The sequence below is a fragment of the Geotrypetes seraphini genome, chromosome 5, assembly GCF_902459505.1.
Source record: "Geotrypetes seraphini chromosome 5, aGeoSer1.1, whole genome shotgun sequence".
Classification (NCBI taxonomy): Eukaryota; Metazoa; Chordata; class Amphibia; order Gymnophiona; family Dermophiidae; genus Geotrypetes; species Geotrypetes seraphini.
The window spans coordinates 249,338,756-249,360,809 of NC_047088.1; the positions used below are offsets into that span (position 1 = coordinate 249,338,756).

General features: G+C 42.8%; 1 protein-coding gene across 1 annotated transcript in view; it reads right to left on the bottom strand.

Annotated features, from left to right (window-relative positions):
- PDIA5 (protein disulfide isomerase family A member 5) overlaps positions 1-22,054 on the bottom strand; it is a 321,624-nt gene that overhangs the window by 162,103 nt on the left and 137,467 nt on the right. The window contains exons 5-6 of the mRNA XM_033945534.1: positions 21,497-21,542; positions 820-912 (exon numbers count right to left, since the gene is read on the bottom strand). Of these exons, the coding sequence (XP_033801425.1) occupies positions 820-912; positions 21,497-21,542 (139 nt within the window). The remainder of the gene's footprint in view (positions 1-819; positions 913-21,496; positions 21,543-22,054) is intronic.

The following is a 22,054-nucleotide window of genomic DNA, read 5'->3' on the forward strand; positions in this document are numbered from 1 at the left end:
TTGATGCACTAACATCGTTTGGCTATTCCAAATGGGATTTTAGCTATCATAAAAACTGACTGTGCTAGACCTGTTACCAACAGGTTTGCCCGTTTTTCTTTTCATTTTTTTCCCCCCAATGGCACAGATATTTTGCTTGTGTTACACATGCAAACTATATATCCCATTAAACAAAAAAAAGAAAAGAAGTCCCCCACCACCGATGACAGCCCTCCCCAATGACCTCCGACAAATGCGCTCCTCCCCCCGAGCCAGACACCCCCGAGCCACTGCCCCCACCCCGAAACCCAAAACAAATGGCAGGAGGGATGTCCACTCCCCTCCTGCCATCCCAATGACACCCCCACAGCAAAACTGCAGAAGGGATGCCCACTCCCTCCTGCCATGAAGACCCCCTATGCTAATCGCCCTCCCCCCCCGCCAATCATTCCCTCCCCTCCCCCCCCAAAAAAAGGCAGGAGGGATGTCCACCAGAGGCAGGACTGGAGGCAGAACAAGGTGAAGTCGAGGCTACATGTCCGGGTTTGTCCATCTTTAAATAAGATAACCCTACCTTTACTGTGGCCATTTATAAAATAATGAAATCTTAAAACTGCTCCTTTCCTTCCAACATATGAGCAGCAAACCAGCTGACATAAGTCAAACACAGTATATTGGGAAAGCAAACATCCCTAGGGAGAAATATGCTAATTCGCTGCAATTCCATTTGCAAAAGCATTTGCCTACAGAATATGTTAAAGAGTTCTATACACAAAATAATTGCTAACATGCTACATTCCATTTAAATACAGGACAAATGAGGAAGTGAGACTGCAGTACCTTTTCAGTATCAAGATGAACGATGTCTTTGGCATTAGGATCTTCTTCCCACAGGGGTGCACCTTCTGGGTCCCTCAGAAAGGCCACTATCGACTGAGGAGATAGGAGAAAGGCAAACTATTAGCGACGGTCAGAAACCTCAGCTAGGATGAGGGAAGCAGAGAGCTCCGCTTCCCTAAATGCAAAATTCCTCCTCTTTCCTATATTCTTTATTTAAAATCACTATAGCGCTGTACAACTGCTATCCTATGTGGTTTACATTCAGGTACTTTTATCATATTTCCTATCTGTCCCGGTGGGCTTAAACTCTTATCTAGTGTACCTGGGGCAATGAGGGGATTAAGTGAATTGCCCAGGGTCGCAAGGAGTAGTGAGGGATTTGAACACACAATTTCAAATGGTGGCCAGGATTTTCCTGAGGCTCATTTCCTTCCATCTGCAAAGTGTATACTGGATTTAAATAAGGTTCGGAAAAATTCCTGGAGGAAAGGTCCAGAAAAAAATTAAGGTAGACCCAGGGAAAATCCACTGCTTATCCCTGGATGCATGTTTGCACTTTACATTTATCTGCTTATTTTAAAAAAATATAAGGGTATCATGATGTACGGGGCAGGATTTATTTAGACTTCGGTCTAAGTGCTGGTCACTCATGAATACCTGCCCGGGGCTTCCGGTTACTCGAGGGGAAAGTTGAGCCCGTACTGAAACCCCCTTCTTTATTTATTGAGCTTATTTAAGGATTAAGCCGGCGGTGCAACTATCATTCCAGTGTTGGTTTAACAAGGGGAAAACTTTACCAATTATTTTGTTTTCGAGGTATCCCTAGGATAAACATGAAATTTTGCTACTTTTTGAGAGTCTACCAGGTTCTTGTAATTTGGCCAGTATTGGAAACAGGATATTGGGCTAGAAGAAGGAAATTGAAAAGAACAACAATACCACAGACAGGAAGGCTCACATCCAGACTCCACATTTTTATACGTTAAAAAGGGAACAGAGTGGGGGACATGGATAAGCATCAGGTCATTAAAATCCCTTTCCCCTCAAACAAAACAAATTATCCAGACACAAAAGAAATGGAAATAGATAGTTGTTTGTTTTTTTTTATAAAGTAAAACACAAATTAACATTTAATATATGAAATCTCTGCATTTAGATTGCCATAAGAAACTGGAGCTTAATGCTCAGAGACGCACCACGTGACTTTGCTGGGGCCTAGCAGAAGTGTGTGTACAGTACTTATTTCATTTTGACTAACAAAAACCCAGTGTTAATGCACATTCAGAAAGAAAAAGTCAATCCTGGTATGTACTAATCCAGTGGTCTCAAACTCGCGGCCCGGGGGCGACATGTGGCCCGCCAGGTACTATTTTGAGGCCCTCGGTATGTTTATCATAATCACAAAAGTAAAATAAAAGAGTTTCTTCATTTTCTTTTTAGCTATAAATGACAATATTATTATTAAGACTTAGCCAAAAGGAAAGATTTATAAATTACAAAGAGTTTTACCTCATGCAAAATTGTCATTTTTTTAATAAGACATTAACTATTTTTTCTGAGGCCCCCGAGTGCCTACAAATCCAAAATGTGGCCCTAGAAAAGGTTTGAGTTTGAGACCACTGTACTAATCCCACTCAGGAGAGAGAAAGAAAAAAAAAATAAATAAATTCCAAACAATTTTTCTCTGAAGTTTTTTGGGGGGAAAGATGCACACTACTATAAATTTATCTTAGGAGAAACATCTGAGCACAGACAACTTTCCGCCCGCTGTTTATACTGTAATGCTGCTTTATCCAGAGAGTCCTTTTATACCTGAATGCAATTTTATGATTTCTCACTAAGGGCCCTTTTTACAAAGCCACAGTAGTGATTCCCATGCGGTAAATAAGACACAGCCCATTCGGATCCTATGTGTTGTGTTGCATTTGCTGTGCCGGGACTCGCTACTGTGGCTTTCTAAAACTGGAGGAAAAATATTTAACCCCCCCCCCCCCTTTTATGAAGCCACGTTAAGCTTTTTTTCCACCGGCCACAACGGTATTAGCTCTGACGCTCATAGAATTCCTATATGCATCGGAGCTAATACCACCACGACTGGTGATAAAAAAAAGCCTAATGTGACTTCATAAAAGGGGGCCTAAAATTAGCTAATGACTGTCCATTATCTATTTTTATGAAACACCTAAGAAGGAGGTTATGAGTGGTATATTATAATAAATGCATATCAACAATGCGCACTTTTTTTACCCAGTTTCCAAAGTTTTCTTCTTTTTTTTTTAAACTAAATTATAAAAGGCATTTGTTAAACGGTTCCAGTTCAGAAATTGCAAGTGTAAATAAATGTACACTTCTCCCTCGTTATTTGCGGGGGATACAGGCAGAGCTGGACCGCAAATGGCGAAAAACCGCGATTATCCGGCTCTGACCCACCCCCACTTCCCTGCCGCCTTCCCGGCCTTACCTGGTGGTCTAGAGGGCTTTTGGGGCAGGAGCGATCTTCCTATGCTCCTACCCCGTGCAGATCGCCATGAGGAAATGGCTGCTGGGAGTTCCCGTAGTCTCTCAAGACTATGACGGGAACTCCCTACAGCCATTTCCTAATGGCTATCTGCACGGGGCAGGAGCGTAGGAAGATCGCTCCTGTCCCGAAAGCCCGCTAGACCACCAGGTAAGGCTGGGAAGGCGGCAGGAAAGTAAAAAATATGGATTTATTTATTTTCCCCCTCCCCAGAAAAAAATCAGAAACCGCGAATGGGGAGGGGGAAGTGTAGATGGAAAACTTCTGGCTAAGTTATTGGCTTTACGCTTGGCCAAGGCTCTCCCTTCCCACGGTCCCGACTCCAAACCTGCCGACTCCAGCAGCGTCTGCAGCACTGTACACACGCTGCTTCGCGGCCGAAGGCTGGAGTCGGCAGGTTTGGAGTCGGGACCGCGGAAGGGGGGGGGGGCGGCAGCAAGGGACTACGAGAGCCGACCAGACTTCTAGCACCCGTTAATGTAACGGACTAAAATACTAGTATATTAATAATACTTTTTCAGAATGTTTTCGTCTGGAGAGGGGAATTAGACAAGGGTGTCCGTTATCTCCTTTGCTTTTTGACATTGTATTGGAACCCTTGCTATAGGCTATTCAACAGGCAGAAGAGATACAGGGTATTCCTTATGCAGGTCGGGAATATAAGGTCTCTACATATGCAAATGATATTTTGCTTCATTTGAGGAATCCGGAGACTACCATTCCACATTTATTAGATTTGACTGACAGATTTGGCAAGTTTTCTGGCTATAAAATAAATTGGCGTAAATCGGAGGTTCTTCCACTAAGGGCTCGTTTTACAAAGGTGTTTTAGGGCCTTAACACATGGAATATCGCGCGCTAAAATGCCGCACGCGATAGCCACTACCGCCTCCTTTTAAGCAGGTGGCAATTTTTCGATTAGCACCCACTAATCTCGTGGATGCGCTAAAAACGCTAGCGTACCTTAGTAAAAGGAGCCCTAAATGTACATAGTCAAAAAGAATTATTTGACTCATTCCCTTTTCTTTGGAAGGAAGAGAGTATAAAATATTTAGGCATTTGGATACAAAAAACGTTGGAAGAGACGATGAAAGTAAACGAAAAATCTTTTGTTACGGAAGGTTACAGAATTGCGTGCGCAATGGAACCCTTTACATCTGTCTTGGTGGGAGAGAGTTCAAACGGTTAAGATGATGATTTTGGATGTGGTTTACTACCAAATGGGTACGTTACCAGTGTTTTTTATGGGATCCTTTTGGTAAGGATACTATTTAATTTCTTGTAAAAGGATCCCATAAAAAACACTGGTAACGTACCCATTTGGTAGTAAACCACATCCAAAATCATCATCTTAACCGTTTGAACTCTCTCCCACCAAGACAGATGTAAAGGGTTCCATTGCGCACGCAATTCTGTAACCTTCCGTAACAAAAGATTTTTCGTTTACTTTCATCGTCTCTTCCAACGTTTTTTGTATCCAAATGCCTAAATATTTTATACTCTCTTCCTTTTTGGCTGGGTAAAACTACGAGAATTGCTTTAGTATCTTTATAAAAACCAATTGCGGCGGGTGGGGTAAATTTCCCAAATTTTTATAGGTGTCAATCAGGCCTATATATTGCGTCAGGGCATGTATTAGATCCTTCCTGAGCTCATGGAACATCTCCCTGGTTGTATTTAGAGTGGCAACTTATGTCCCCATTATGGTTGTTTCATGTGTTGAGTATCAAGTTACCCAGATATGTTAAGGACAATAGTATTTTATTTTATACTTGGAAAACCTTGAAATTTATTAACAAATTAACAGATGTTCTATTAGAGAAATCCACTTATCAATCCTTATGGCTAAACTCCAAGATTCAAATTGGTAAGTCTAGGATGTTCTGGAAGCAATGGATGCAGGCGGGTATACGCACATTAGATGATGGTTTATCAAATGGAAAAATGCTTGATTTTTCACAACAATCATTCGGTATTTTAAAGTCTCAAAATTATAAGTGGTTGCAGTTGAAGCAGGCCATTCAGAAGGGGTTCCCCTGATTGGCAGAATCTAAAAAATCATTACAACTTGCAGGTCCTATGCTTCCAGACAGATTTGCTAGGACATCAGGCTGCTCGGTGGTATACATTACTATCTGAATTCTTGAATAAAAAACCAAAATCTAGTCTTCAAGAAATTTGGAGCATTGTGATAAAGCAGTACATTTTTGCGTATGAATGGCCACGAATTTGGACTTGAAGGATGAGATGTACAGTGTCAGCAACTAAGAGACAAACCTGGTTTTTCTTGTTACATAGATCTTTTTGGACCCCTGTTAGGTTACAAAAGTTAGACAGTTCTAAATTTAATAGATGCTGTCATCTGGACATTGGTACATTGGATCATCATCTGTTCTACTGTCCTTTGATACTCAACTTTTGGAAGTCAATATGGGGACATATTAATGTCATACTGGAATCATCAATTCCATTGACATATGAGGTAGTCATATGTGGAACATTATTGCATATTAAGCCCCCCATGGACCGCTATAAATGCCGGCTTTTTCTAATTATGACTAGGATATCCATGCAGATGGTGACTCGTAATTGGAAAAATTATGATCGCCTCAATTTTCTTTTTTGGTGGGCGAATTTATGTTCAAGTTATAGATATGAGAAAATGAATGCTGACATGCTGGGGCATAGCAATTTATTTAAATTGGTTTGGGGACCATTGGCATCTTTTATTTCTTCATTATAGTTGTCTTTTGTCTTTAATTTTGTTTATTTCCATACACATCCAGAGAAGGATACTTTTATCTTAATTTTAGCCCTTTGAGTACATACATCCAGGGTGGGTTGGATTGCATTACTACTTTAAATAGGGAAAGGTTATTGAATGAATCTATGTATTTGTGTTTTTATTGACTAAGGTGGGTGGATGGTTTAAATGCTCATGTATGTCTCTAAGATGATTGTGCTTTTTTGATTTATTAGGGCACTGATCTTTGATCAGAGGGCCGCCACATGGACCACTGGTCTGACCTAGCAGCAGCAATTCTTATGTTTATACACTTCTGTACTGCGCTGTTAATATATGGAAAATCAATAAAGATTTTTTAAAAAAGAAAAAAAGAAATTACAACTGTAAAAGCAAAGATGACCTAATTCTGCCCCAAAGCAAACCACAAATGAAAATTATCCAATTCAATTATATTAAACTTTTCAAACATGCTACAAAACTCTCATGGGGTTCCCCCCCTCCTTTTATTTTTTAACAAACTTTTTATAATCTACAAAAACCTCGACTATTAGAGGGCAAAGCTCTGAACTGGTTCTGATGCTTAAGAACCAATTTGACTGCATGTGGTACAAAAAAACCAAAACAAAAACACTCCGGCAAATGGAAATTGTCTTCAATTTATGTGACTCACTAGACCAGTGTTCTTCAATACAAGCTCTGGGGGCCAATGGTGGCCCCTGAAGGCCTTTGTGGAGGCCCTCATCATCATCATTCTGGCTTTTTTTTCCTGCTACTCTTTGCTTCTCTACCCAAACTCATAGGACAAAAAGCTGACTTCTTGAAGGCCAAGGCATTTCTCAATAGATGAAAAGAATGTTTTTTTTAAATGCCCTTCCTCCTTGAAGATACCCTCAATAAAAAGTTTGAAGGCAGGCTGGTGGGGCAGATGTCACTGACACACACTGGTCAGCAGTGTCTCAGCCTTGCATGGGAAGATATCTGGCAGCTTTCCTTTAGCTCATTTGGGTCCAAAGTGGCCCTGACTTAAAGAAGACCACTGCACTAGACCACTGTTCTTCAACCTTCTTACACCTATGGACCGGCGGAAGTAAAGAATTATTTTATGGACTGGCAAACTACTAGGACTGAAATTTAAAAGCCCCGTTTCTGCGAGCTCGGTCCCCGCAAACCATCTGATCCCATCCGCACAAGCCTCGGTTATGATTTTATATTGAATGTATTTATTAAAGTATAAAAAGAAACAATATTCTGTACAATTGTTATTTTATGCAGAGCAAGGATCAACAAAACCCCTGTCTCCCCCTCCCTTCACATATATCCCCTCTACTATCAAGAAAACTGAATAAGCCAAATTATTACAGAATGTACACAGAAATATCATGCTAACAGAATACCGCAGTCACACCTTGCAGGAATAGTGTTAGGGGAGTGCAACTAGGACAACTGCTCCTTGGTCAGAGAGCCCTAAGCCAGCTGGAAGCTAAAGAAGCACTGCCTGGGCTTTGCAGTCCCCAGTTATGTCTAACACCAGCTCTAGCAGGATATATATTTCAAATCTGATATATTCTAATCACAAATTAGAAATAAAGTTATTTTTTCTACCTTTTGTTGTCTCTGGTTTCTGCTTTCATCTTCTTTTCACTCTCTTCCTTCCAGTGTCTGCCCCTTCCATCCACTGTCTGTCCTCTCCCCCTTCCATATGGTATCTGTCTTCTTTCTATGCCCCTCTCCCCTTTCCATCCAGCCTGCGCCCCCTCTTTCCTTTTTACATGATTCAGTCCAGCTGCACTGCTCTCTTCATTTTTATCTCTCCAACACCAGATCTAGCATCTTTGTCCCTCTCTGCTTATTTCTCTGCTGACTCCCTTCCCATCATCAATCTCTCTACTTTCTCATTCATGTCTCTCCCCTTCCCCTCCTCTAATCTCCCTGCCAGCTGTTTCCTTCCTTTTTTTTCCTTCTCCCTTCCCTCCTCCTCCTGTCCAGCAGCATCTCTCCTTCTCCCTCTCTCCAGGTCCAGTAGCAGCTGTCCCTTTTTTCCCTTGTTCAGCAGCTTCCCAGACTCCTTTCCTTCCTCCCCTCCCAGCAGCATCTTTCCTTCTCCCTCTCTCCAGGTCCAGTAGCAGCTGTCCCTTGTTTTCCCTTGCCCAGCAGCTTCCCAGCCTCCAACAGTGGCCTCCTCCCCTCCCAGCAGCTCTCCATACTTGCCAGCGCAGCGATTCACTAAGGCAGCCTTGGGTCCTTTGATGGGTTGCGCCACCTCTGAGGAAAGAGGAAGTTGCATCATCACAGGCGGCTGCGACTCAGCAAAAGCCCCAATGCTGCCTTCCTGAATCGCTGTGCTGGTAAGTACCGACAGCTGCTGGGAGGGGAGAAAGCCACTGTTGGAGGCTCCCCATGATCTCACCGACCCTGCAGCTCGATCTTTCCGGCCCTGCGCGGACCAGCAGGAATTTTCTGCGGACCAGCGGTTGAAGAGCACTGCACTAGACCATTCTGACCTCCAATTCCTTGACTCATGTAGAGTCTTAGCGAATTAATGAATTACAGATCTAAAAAGATCTAAATTACAGATCTAAAAAGGTTTTATGCAAGTCCAGTAAGGCCCTCAGCATCATCCCCGTGGTTATTTTCAACATGTTCAGCCATCTGACTGCAGGTTGCCCTCTTCGACAGGTCCTTCAATCTTCCCAAACATAATGCCCTTCTCCAATGATCTCTTTCGACAGTGTGACCAAACTAAGATAGCCGTGACAGCTGTAATATCACCATTTGGGCTTCGAGTGATGTAGCCGGTTTGATCTCTACCAAAATCAACTTGTTAGTTCTTCTAGCGGTCCACGGCATTCATAAAATCCTTCTCCAGCATCAAAGCTCAAACGAGTCAATCTTCTTCCTGCCTTGCTTCCATATTGTCCAGCTTTTTTCGCATCCGTAATTGAACATGGAGCAAATGAGTGGCAGTGAGTGATCATCATTTGGAGAGTTATTTCCTTGTCTTCGAATACTTTGTCAAGAACCTTCATTGAAGAGCGACCCAGAGCTATTCTGCGGAGTATTTCTTCACTATACACACTATCATAACCAAATACTGTAATAGCTTTATTCCTTCTCTTCCCCCTCCTCTCCCCCCACCTAACATAGTGTTGCTGCTCTACCAGGCACCTGATAGGTATTTCAGTCATTGACAACCCCGGTCAACATACATCTTCCTCTTTGGGAGAACAGCAAATTCATGCATCCCAGCTAAGAACCATAACACAATTTATTTGCAACAAGAACCAATGTGAATAGTGAAAATAAAAAACAAAGAAGCAGCTGGCACCTCAACACTCCTCAAAATATATGTGTAGTTTAAAAGCAGGAAATGATCTGGGTACACCAAGATATTTTTCCTCCAACAACCACCCTAGCCCAGCAACTTACATCCATAAAATATGTGTTTTACACATATTTGTAGGCTTTCACTAATTAATCTCACCTTTGTCAGGTCTCTCGCCTCTCTATACCCTTGGTTTTCACTCCTGGTCCTAGAGGGTCACCAAGTCAGGTTTTCAGGTACCCCTAGTTAATATGCCTAAGAGAGAGTTGCATGCCCACTGCCTCCATTTTATGCAAATTTCTTCCATGCACATTCATCAGAGAGGCTCTTAAAACCCGACCTGTTGGCAGCCTTAGAAAACAGGGAGTGAAGCATTCCCCGACAGCCCTTGTTTTCACTTCCAGTTCTCGAGGGTCACCAGTTGTTCATATTTATAAACCTGACCAGCTGATGGTCCGTAAGGACCGAGGAGTGAAGACCAAAACCCAGGCAAGCATAAGTTGGACAAGATTCAGACTGTCACAACCAATAGTAATGAAACGGATTTGGATGCATTGGAGACCCAGTTCATACAAATCTATCTAATACATATTCATTTCAAGTACCCACCCCCCCAAAAAAAAAAAAAAAAACAACAACAAAAAAAAAAACACCACAACAACAAAACATCAGATCAAGTTAGTGAGAAGCACTCCCTACACATTGGGGCATATGGAATAATAATAATTTAAAAAATACAAAAACAAGAGGTTACAAAGCTAAAGAATGTGATTTATTAGTTTCTGCCTGGAAGACATTATTGTTTAAATACCTATGTAATATAAATGCGCACGAGTCGAGTCTTTCATTTGAAAGGAAACTCTGCAATGAGAGGGCAAAGGATGAAGTTAAGAGGTGATAAGTTCAGGAGTAATCTAGGAAATACTTTTTTGTACAGAAAGGGTGGTAGATGCATGGAACAGTCTCCCAGGTGAGGTGATTGAGACAAGAGACTGTGTCTGAATTAGAGAGGTGCACGGGGACAGAAATCCCACCCATCTCCGCCAAAATCACACCCGTCCCCGTGAGGAATCCCCTCCGTCCCCACCCATCCCTATAAACTTCAGAAATAGTTATTTAATTTAATTATGCTACTGAATTAAAGGCTCTGGTAGAAACCCATTTACAAATAAGCAAAGAGACTTTATTAATTTGGAAATATTAATTGGGAAGAATACATACTTTGTAAATGGGTTTCTACCAGAGCCTCTAATGTAAATATAAAATATAAATACTCAGCTGATGAGAACCCCCAAGCTGTCAGCTGAGGACTTCCTTTGCAGTTGGCCAGGGGTCCCTTTTGCTAAGCTTGGCAGGCAGCAGTAGCGTCCCTGAGTCACAGATGCTGGCACCTCAGTGGCTCATGGATGTTGCCAGCGACTGCTGTGCTTGGTGGAGGGGAGTTCTGGCCGTCTCTAGAGGAGGTCCTCTGCTAGCGGTGCTTGGGGATCCCCACCAGTCACAGCAAGGGTCAGCAAGTACTTCCAACACTGTAGAAATAAAACCAGAAATGCATTTCCGTTTCTTTTGAACACAATACAAAGACATCTGCTATATACATTTCCCAAAGCTAACATTTTAGTCAATAAATTCCGTTTTTTACCTTTGTTGTCTGGAGACTTATTTTTCCATAAAGTTGGGCCCAGTTTCTTTTTTCTGCTTTCCCATCTTCTGTAAATTCTTCTGTTGCTGTCCATTGGTTCCTCCTACCATGGTCCAGCATTTATCCCTTTCTCATCTTTCATGTCTGCCCACCAGCCCCATGCCCAACATTTCTCCTTCTATCACCCCTCTCCAGCACCATGCCACATCTCTCCCTCCATTCCCTTCAACACTATGTCCAACATTTCTCCCTCTTGCATCCATTTCAATCTGTCCCACTGTTCCCTTTCCACCACAATATTTCTCCCTCTCATCTGTACCTCATTTCCTCCCTATGACCAAAAATTTTCCTTTCTTCCATTCCTGTGTACACAACCATCTCTTTCCTCCCTTCCTCTTTCCCAAGTCCATGCCTATTGTGTCCAAAAATGCATTCCCTCCCCCACCTCAGCATCTCTTTCCCTCCTTTCCTCTTTCCCAAGTCCATGCCTTTTGTGTCCAAAAACTCATTCCCTTCCCCACCTCAACATCTTTCCCTCCCTTCTTCCATCCTCTTTCCCAAGTTCATGCCTTGTTTCCAAAAACGCTCTCCCTCCCCCACCTCAGCATCTCTTTCCCAATTTCATGCCTTGGGTCCAAAACGCACTCCCTCCCTTCCTCCATCCTTTCTCCCAAGTTCATGCCTTGTGCCAAAAACGAACTCCCTCCCCCTTTTGTGTTCTGCCTCCCAGCCCTCATCTGCAAGCAAAATGGAGCTCAAGCCGCGAGGCTCATCTTCTTTTACCTACCTGCCCTGCTGCAGCACATAGCCGACTGGAAGTTTTCCCCGATATCAGCTGACATTGGAGGGAGGGAGGGCTTTGCGGCAGGGCAGGTAGGGAAAAGAAGACGAGCCTCGCGGCTCGAGTGCATCGAACCCCGCAGGATCCCCACGACCCTAAGAGGTGTCCCCATGGGATCCCCGTGACCCCAGGGGGCGTCCCTACGGGATCCCCGCAGGTCCCACGGGATTCCCGTCGTCCCCGTTAAGCTCTCTAGTCTGAATTCAAAAGGGCCTGGGATAAACACGTGGGATCTCTCAGAGAGAGAAAGATTATGGTTACTGTGGATGGGCAGACTAAATGGGCTATTTGGCCTTTATCTGCTGTCATGTTTCTATGTTTCTAATTGGGTTTTTGTGGGGGGGTTTTTGCATTTATAGTGCTTTACTGCTAGGAAAAGGTTATTTTTTCAAGTACCGAAGCACTTAAAATGCCTCCCATTTGAAACCCAAAGAACCTCAGTAAATGCATGACATTTTCTGCTAAAACACTGGAAGCCTGCTTGTTTTCCATTTTCTCTTGAGGAGCCCAAAGCTCTGGTTTCCTATCACAAATTGTCAAAATATGTGAAAAATTATTTCTTTAATTTGATTAAAACAAAAGGCTTATTTTAAAATAAAATCTGTGAACGTTTTTATTCTAATACATGGATCTGGCTTTTTCCTTCCAGGGAGAGGGGATCCAGGCTAGCCATCCAGTGTGCTGTACCCTCCACAGCAGATCCATCCCATGCAACCAATTTCAGAATTCGGTGAAGGCACAATCTTTTTCTCTTTCCACCAACAGGGGGCATAAGACACAGGAAAGACACCTTATTGGGAGGTGGCACTTTCTTCACCTTTCTCCCACCCCTCACTAGTGTTATTCTTTCCTACTCTCCTCTCCCTTCCTTACTGGAACTTTCATCAGTTTCAAGAAACTTTATTGGCATGACATGACTTTCCAAAGCAATACACAGGGGAGGGTGAAGCGGCAGATATAATTTTATGAAAAGGCACCTATGGCAAAATTCCAAAAAGGCACCTATTTAAATCAAAGCAACATAGATGCTTATTTAGGGCTACCAGATATCCGGGAAAACCTGGACATGTTCTCTTTTTAGAAGACTGGCCGGGTTCCCGGATGGACTTTTTTTTAAAACCTGAGAGTTTGTCTGGGCTATGAAAAGTCCTAAGCTCCAGCCATGTCTGGAGGGCCTTCAACAAGCATGCACGGATAACATCACAAGCATTCGCGCCTGCTGGAGGCCCTCCAGATGTGGCCTGGAGGTCAGGCCTTTTGGGGGCGGGGCTGGGGGCAGAATGGGGAGGGACCCTGCGTCCAGGTTTCTCCCATCATCAAATATGGTAACCCTATGCTTACTGTATGTGCCTTTACAACACATGCATCCACAACCAATTCTAGCAGCACACAAACCCACTGCTAGCTCCGAAGGTGGTGTAAAGAACACACACGCTGTGAACAGACGCATGTACACCCAACTCTGCCTCCTCTTTGCCTAAACTCTACCCCAGGGACGTCTATGCTCGGGTCACGTACCTGTGCACACGTATTCAGCCACACAATTTCACAAGGCAAATAAAACTTGCTTACACAGGAAAATTGCTCTATTAAATTACTCCTACAGAGGTTAAAAGGAGAAAAAAAAAACGAAACACAAATGACAAGATACAGAATGCTTAACAGAATGGACAGTTACCAGGTCCTGATGCTGTTCTGTATTGTCTTTGGTCGTCGTTTAAAAGGCCAACTCTGTTAGCTAGTGGGATGAAGAAAACAGATCTCTACGCCAGAGCTTAGCAATCTCTTTGTAACAGTGACCTCCATGGCATCAGCCAAAGGAAGTGAAGAATAATGAGTGTCTATGGAGCGTCCACCCAGATAGGGACCCCATTTGGATTGAGAAACTCCACTCTCACACAGTTCAATCCAGTGATTGGGGGTGGGGTGGGCAAGAGGTCTACAGGCATAGCCTGAAGCAGAGAATAGCACAGAGAAGAGACACTCTGCTACTTCATTCAGCTCCTCCCTTCCTGTGACATCCCAGGGCTGATCCAGGGTGGGGGAGGTGTTGGCTACTTACTAGGGTCAAGCATCTTGACAGATAAAAGTCCTGGAATTTTTGTTCATAAAGTGACCCATCTCAAAACATTTTAGATCTAAAATTCTTGACCACTGCAAAGCTTTGCTAACTCTACATTACTTGTTTTTTATTTTTTTTAAATTGGCGAGGGTGAGGGGAAAGTAATGTACACCTTTAACATAGCACACAGAGTCTAAATTACACTGCATGCTCCTTTCTATATCGGCTGCTTCAATCTTATCAGCAAAGGCTGTTGTAATGGATGCCAGAATATCACTAATGCTTTAAAGCTTTAGTATAAACAATACAAAAATGTCGATAATTTAGTTGATAAATTACAAAAATGGCCGCCGCTGCCTTGATACGTCTAGCCAAGAAGCTCATCTCTGCCCGGTAGACGACTGCTTAAAAATATGAGCTGGTGTGAAATCAGAACTGTTCTGGCAGAACCACCTCCAGCCAGGGAGAGAGCAAGAGGGTAATTCAGCCTATGCAACCTTTGATAAACTAGTGCGATCTCTGTTAATCTTTATTAGATGGACTAACAAAATTAAAGGCAAGCTAGTTGAGGAATACACTGCTAGCTCAATAAAAATAAAAGGTTATGACCTTATATGTTTCTGTAGGATGCACAATCACCTCTCCAATATTTATGATGCTATATATTTGTAATATGATCATTTTAAAGCTCTATTAATGTAAACCCAACCAAAGCTCTAATTTTTGCTGACCCAAACATTTCCCCTCCTCCCCCCCAAAAAAACTGGCACCAACTAGAACGGTACTTACCTTTTACAGAATCATGCTTAGCCCCCGAGTGCATCACAAATTAGGCGCACCCATTCAGGCCAACTAAAACCAGGCCTAAAGGCCTGCACCTAGGTTGTGCAAAGATCATGCAAATTCTATAACAATGCACATAACTTTTAGGACACCTGCAATCTGCTCCTAGCCACACACCCCTTTTCAAATTCAAGGCTTTGCAACTGGCACATACTTTTTATTGAATTGTGCTTTCCAAGTTGTGCATATGACTTAATTAGTGCTAATTAGCATCAATGAGGTATTACTTGCCAATTATCAGTGCCAATTAATCAATTAAGTTGTGTGCAACACCTTGGCTATGCATACCGATGTGCACACACAACCTTTGGTCCCATGTACGGAATCTGGGGGTTTGTATGCAAGTTTTAAGCTCCGACTCGAAGCTTAGTTCACAAAAAAAGAAATCCAACAAACATTTTGTGCGCACAGCTTAGAGGGAACACTGCTGCTACAGAGAAAAATAAAAAGTCCCATATTTTCAAAATACTGTATGTGCCTGTTTTGTTTTGTGGCTGCATAAAGTGTTGGGTAGAAATGTGGGCTCACAGTCCCCCCAAACCTAAGGGTATTTTTTTTTTCTTCAGGCTTAACACTTAAAAAAAAAAAAAAAAAAAAAAGAGTTTATGCAATTAAATGAAGACATTATCTTGGGAAGAAGGCATGCTCCCTACTGAAATTCTGAACTTTGAAGCAGCACCAAAGTCTAAGAGCATAGTAAACTTCCCACTTTGTTACTCATCTGACCCCCACACCGATGCAAAACATGAATTGAGTACAAAGCTGAAAATTAAATTAAAGTGGACAATCAAAATCTGTAACCTCTCCAGCTCTCACACTCATCTACCTACCAGCTGCTCAGTTGAATAGCTTATGACGTAATTTGTCCTGGAACTGGTACAGAAAATCTCTGCCCTTAACAGAAGCAAACAACCGACAAGCATCCTCCATCTATCCTCCCGATTGTGAGCTATAGAATACACCAATCCTCACTCCATCAGCAAACAAGCGTTAAGACTAATATCCCACATCTGTGCGCCTACTCCAACACCTCTTCACTGGCAGCAGGTAGGTTTTGTAGCTCGCACCAGCTAAGCCTTCCTTCTGATGTCACTTCCTGGTCCAACAGGAAGCAACGTCAGAGTAGCAGTAAACAGGACAGCCTTCTCACTGCCAGCAAAGACTTGAAGACGTTCTCCAACTTTTGCAATGTAAGTTGTTTGGCCCGACTGAAAATAATTGTAAACAGCACACGGAATGGCAAATCAAATGCAAGGTGCAAATAAAGAGGGCAAAGAGAGACCTTGAAAAGAAGAAGTTGGTGCCGGGCAAAATGGTAGAAACTATAAAAAAGAACAAAATGACAGAACATATATATGAGAATGGATTAATGAGAGAAAGCCAACATGGATTTAGTCAAGGGAAATCTTGCCTCACCAATCTTCTGCATTTCTTTGAAGGGGCAAATGGACATGTGGATAAAGGTGATCCAGTTGATATTGTGTATTTGGATTTTTAAAAGGCATTTGAAAAAGTGCCTCATGAAAGACTCCTGAGGAAATTAGAGAGTCATGGGATATTATACAAAGTCATGGGATATTATAGGAAGTTCTTCTTTACCCAATGTGTGGTGGACACCTGGAATGCGCTTCCAGAGAGCGTAATAGGGCAGAGTACGGTACTGGGGTTCAAGAAAGGATTGGACAATTTCCTGCTGGAAAAGGGGATAAAGGGGTATAGACAGAGGATTACTGCACAGGTCCTAGACCTGTTGGGGCCGCCGCATGAGCGGACTGCTGGGCATGATGGACCTCAGGTCTGACCCAGCAGAGGCATTGCTTATGTTCTTATGGTTGAAAGACAGAAAACAGAGTAGGTTTAAATGGTCAATATTCTCAATGGAGAAGGGTAAATAGTGGGGTTCAATATTAGCAAAAAATATAATAATATGCAGAATGCAGAGAGAACCAATTCAACTACCAAAAATACTTCAAGGAGGAAAAAGCCTCAGATCCCCGTATGCCACCAGTAAATTTTCTTGCAGGCAATACTTGAAAGGGAAACCACCTCGTAGGCTTAAAAAACCTCCTATGCCTATGAGGTGGTTTCCCTTTCAAGTACTGCCTGCAAGAAAATTTACTGGCGGCTTATGGGGATCTGAAGCTTTTTCCTCCTTGAATAAGAAGATTCATTCAATGAAATATTTTATTCCAATCATTGGAGAGGGGTGTCCTTTTAGAGCAAAGGTTTAGCGTTTTTGAGTAGACTTAGAGTTATAAAACCACATTGAGAGGTAAATAGTGGAGTTCCCCAGGGGTCTGTGTTGGGACCAATGCTTTTTAATATATTTATCAATGACCTAGAGGTGGGAATAACTAGTGAGATAATAAAATTTGCTGTTATGACACAAAAGTTTTTGAAAGTTAAGTCACAAGATTGTGAAAAATTGCAAGAGGACCTAGAAACATAGAAACATAGAAAGATGACGGCAGAAAAGGGCCACAGCTCATCAAGTCTGCCCACCCCATTGAGTCTGAGTGCTAGTGAGCTAGTTCCTTAGCTTCCCAGCTTCTGACCTTGTCAGACTGGGCATCAAAATAACGTCTAATGTGAGCAAGTGCTAAGTGATGCCAGTGGGACTATAGCTGCGTGATGCAGGGTTCCGTATTAGGAGTCACTGCCCGGGAAAAGGATCTAGGTGTCATTGTTGAAAATGCGTTGAAACCACTTATCTCATGATACAACAGGTCTAGCCCCAAACATCCCAAAATGTGCTCTGGATGTTTTCTAAAATGTCCAAATCATAAACCTCCCCCCTCCCCAGTCCTACCCAAACTATACCTCCAACATGCCCCTTCAGATTTTTTTTTTGTTATTCTTTATTTAGAACAGGTGTGTCAAAGACCCTCCTCAAGGGCTGCAATTCAGTCGGGTTTTCAGGATTTCCGCAATGAATATGCATGAGATCTATTTGCAAGCACTGCTTTCATTGTATGCTAATAGATCTCATGCATATTAATTGAGGGAAATCCTGAAAATTCAAATGGATTGCGGCCCTCGAGGAGGGACTTTGACACCCCTGATTTAGAATAAGACGCAGTCATTCTAACAACCAAGAAATACAATTCAAAAAAACCCTATCCCACATGATGAATAAAGACATCCTCCAATACACCACTAAGCACCCACCAACTCTCCCATAAGAACATAAGAATTGCCACTGCTAGGTCAGACCAGTGGTCCATCGTGCACAGCAGTCCACTCTCATGCGGCGGCCCTCTGGTCAAAGACCAGCGCCCTGAGACTAGCCCTACACCTGCGTACGTTCTGGTTCAGCAGGAACTTGTGTAGCTTTGTCTTGAATCCCTGGAGGGTGTTTTCCCCTATGACAGACTCCGGAAGAGCGTTCCAGTTTTCTACCACTCTCTGGGTGAAGAAGAACTTCCTTATGTTCGTACGGAATCCATTCCCTTTACATTTTAGAGAGTGCCCTTTCGTTCTCCCTACCTTGGAGAGGGTGAATAACCTGTCCTTATCTACTAAGTCTATTCCCTTGAGTACCTTGAATGTTTCGATCATGTCCCATCTCAATCTCTTATGTTCGAGGGAGAAAAGGCCCAGTTTATCTAATTTTTCACTGTACGGCAACTCTTCCAGCCCCTTAACCATCTTAGTTGCTCTTCTCTGGACCCTTTTGAGTAGTACCGTGTCCTTCTTCAAGTACGGCGACCAACGCTGGATGCAGTACTCCAGGTGAGGGCGCACCATGGGCCGGTACAGCGTCATGATAACCCTCCCTCCTTGATTTTTGGGGGGTTGGTTTGGGATTCATAACTGTTTGTATATTCTTGTTTATTTGGTTGCCTCCTGGCATGAGGTATTATTGGGAGCTTTATATATTTGAGGCTACTTATTCCCCTTCAGATTTAAGACATACTACAGACAACCACCACAAAAATTCATCTAGACCAGTGGTCGGCAAACCGCGGCTCTTTAGCCACTTGAGTGCGGCTCGTGGCTCGTCTAGAGCAGGGGTGCCCAACCTGCTTACCTTCCTCATAAACAGAACGCTGAAGCACCAGGCTAACCAAACTTCGCTACCCAATGTCAATTCTGACGTCGGAGAGGAAGTTCTGGGCCAGCCAATCGCTGCCTGGCTGGCTCGGAACTTCCTCTCCGATGTTAGAATTGACATTGGGTGGCGAAGTTTGGTCAGCCTGGTGCTTCAGCGTTCTGTTTATGAGGAAGGGAAGCAGGGAGAGCTCAGAACTCGGCGGTAGCCTGTTCCCCGATTGTGGCAACAGCAGCCTATTCCATGGCGGCAGTGGCAGCCTGTTCCCCAATGGCAGTGGCTTGGGAGAGGGCAGGGAGACAGAAAGAAAGAAGGGAGACAGGAGACAGAAAGACAGGGAGACAGAAAGAAAGGGTGCATGGAGAGAGAGAGAGAGAGAGAGAGAGAGAGAGAGAGAGAGAGAGAGAGAGAGAGAGAGAGAGAGAGAAAGACAGACATATAGAAAGAAAGGGTGCATGGAGAGAGAGAGAAAGAAAGAAGGGGCAGGGTGAAAGAAAGAAAAAGTTGGGGGAAGGAATAAGGTCTGGAGGAGAGGAAGCATACAGGAGGCTGAAAGAAGGGAAGAAATATTGGATGCACAGTCAGAAGAATAAAGTGCAACCAGAGACTGATGAAATTACCAAACAAAGGTAGGAAAAATGATTTTATTTTCAATTTAGTGATCAAAATGTGTCCGTTTTGAGAATTTATATATGCTGTCTATATTTTGCACTATGGCTCCCTTTTACTAAACCACAATAGCGGTTTATAGTGCAAGGAGCCTATGAGCATTGAGAGCAATGTAGGGCATTCAGCGCAGCTCCCTGCGCTGAAAAAACACTATCGTGGCTTAGTAAAAAGGAAGGGGGTATATTTGTCTATTTTTGTATAGTTGCTACTGAGGTGACATTGCATAAAGTCATCTGCTTTCATCTCTTTGAAAACACGCAAAATATAAATGATAATTAACATTTTCTCTGCGTACAGTATGGTTTGTGTTTTTAGAAATTTTATTGTTGGTAGATCATTTTTTCTTGGTAAGGGGGAAGGAGGAAGGGGAGCTGCTGAAAGACATCAAGTAATCCTTGCAGGCTTGACTGTGCAGGGAATTATTTTTGTAAAATCATATTTTGTTATGTGACTGGCATTATTTAGGCTTTAATTTTTATGAATGAATAGAATGAAAATGATATAAAATTGCTTGCTTGTTTTTATGTGCATGCACTGAAGGGAAGTGGAGAGAGATTGGGCTGAGGATGCTGAAGGGAAATGGGGAAGAGAGAGTGGAGAGAAGACACCTTGCGCCAGAAGACATATGAAGAGAGACTGGAAGCCCTGAATATGTATACCCTAGAAGAAAGGAGGGACAGGAGATATACGATTCAGACGTTCAAATACTTGAAGAGTATTAACGTAGAACAAAATCTTTTCTAGAGAAAGGAAAATTGTAAAACCAGAGGACATAATTTGAGGTTGAGGGGTGGTAGATTCAAGAGCAATGTTAGGAAATTCTACTTTACAGAGAGGGTGGTGGATGCCTGGAATGCGCTCCCGAGAGAGGTGGTGGAGAGGAAAATGGTGACTGAGTTCAAAGAAGCGTGGGATGAACACAGAGGATCTAGAATCATAAAATAATATTAAATATTGAACTAAGGCCACTACTGGGAAGTCTTGCACGGTCTGTATCTGTATATGGACGTTTGGGGGAGGATGGGCTGGAGAGGGCTTCAGTGGCTGGGAGGGTTTAGATGGGATGGAGTAGGTTTTAACGGAGATTTCAGCAGTTGAAACCCAAGCACAGTACCGGGTAGAGCTTGACATTCTTGCCCAGAAATAGCTAAGAAGAAAATTAAAAATTAAAAAAAAAAAAAAATTCCAAGATTTATAAATTGACAATTGTACAGAATATTGTTTCTTTTTATACTTTAATATAATAAGTTCAGTATAAAAGTATTTGAGGCTTGTGTGGCTGGGATCAGATGGTTTGCGGGGGCGGGGATCGGATGGGGGACAGAGACAAATTTTTTCCCCGTGTCATTCTCTAGGCTCTGCCACGAATTGATTTCGACTACGTGCAGGCGAGCGGAGTGTCAGTTGGGTTGACGTAGCCATCGTAGCACAAGCGGGTGCAGGGTATGGCTCTCAAAAGAAATCTTAATCATTGTACTGCTGATCTTTGGTTCTTTAGACTAATGAGTTTGCCTACCACTGGTCTAGACAATGGGTTTCAAAATAAAACATTGGAAGGGTTTAGTGAGGAAAAAAAAGTCCATCCGCCCCTTTGTCACTATTTGGACATTTTTCTTTTTTGAAAATGAGCCCCAATATCACTTGAGGAGGTGTTGAAGGAGGACAAAATTTTAATAGCACTGAACCCTTACAAAAAAATTCAAAGGCAGAAAACTTGAGCATGGCAGATGGTGAATATGTTCTTGATCACAGCTTGTAACTAAACGCTTTATCATTCATGCTCTGACAATTGACCTCTATCATTTTTCTGAATGTTTGACTGCTGCTTGGAAAATTTCTTTAAACACACCCCACAAAGAAAACCTTTATTATGCCAAAGGCTATTCATAATACAGAACTTTTTTCACCTTCCCAGGTGACAAGCCACTTACTCACCTTCCCCCAAGTGTCTAAAATCAAAAAGAAAAATACACTGATATTTACCTTGAATGTTTCAGCCCGGTTATACTCTGTGTGATATGTACCATCCCTGCAAAATGAACACATGAATTGCTGTCAGAACTATTGGAAATTCAATTTTGCTACTTCTTCTGGCACTGCTGAAAGTGGATCCCACAAAACAAAGGAAAAACAACCTCACGTGCGAAATGTAAATCAGAAAAAAAAAGTAGTGGGGAAGGGACACGGTCAACCAACTTCAGGGACGATCAATTTGTGATGGACGCCAACACAGTCCGTGTTTCGGCTATAAAAAAGCCTTCCTCAGGGGTGTATGAATGTAGCCCAGTAGATGGCGCCAAGGTACAGGAAATAAAACCAAAGAGGAATACTCTTAATACCGTTAGGGTTCTGCTGCTCAACGTGGGGGTTCTGCTGCTCAAGTGCGAAATGGATTAGCACATCCCTATAATGTTGAAATCACATTGAGCAGCAGGCCCTAATGGTATTAAGAGTCTTCCTTTTTGGTTTTAATTCCTGTACCTTGGCGCCATCTACTGGGCTACATTCATACACCCCTGAGGAAGCCTTTTATAGCCGAAA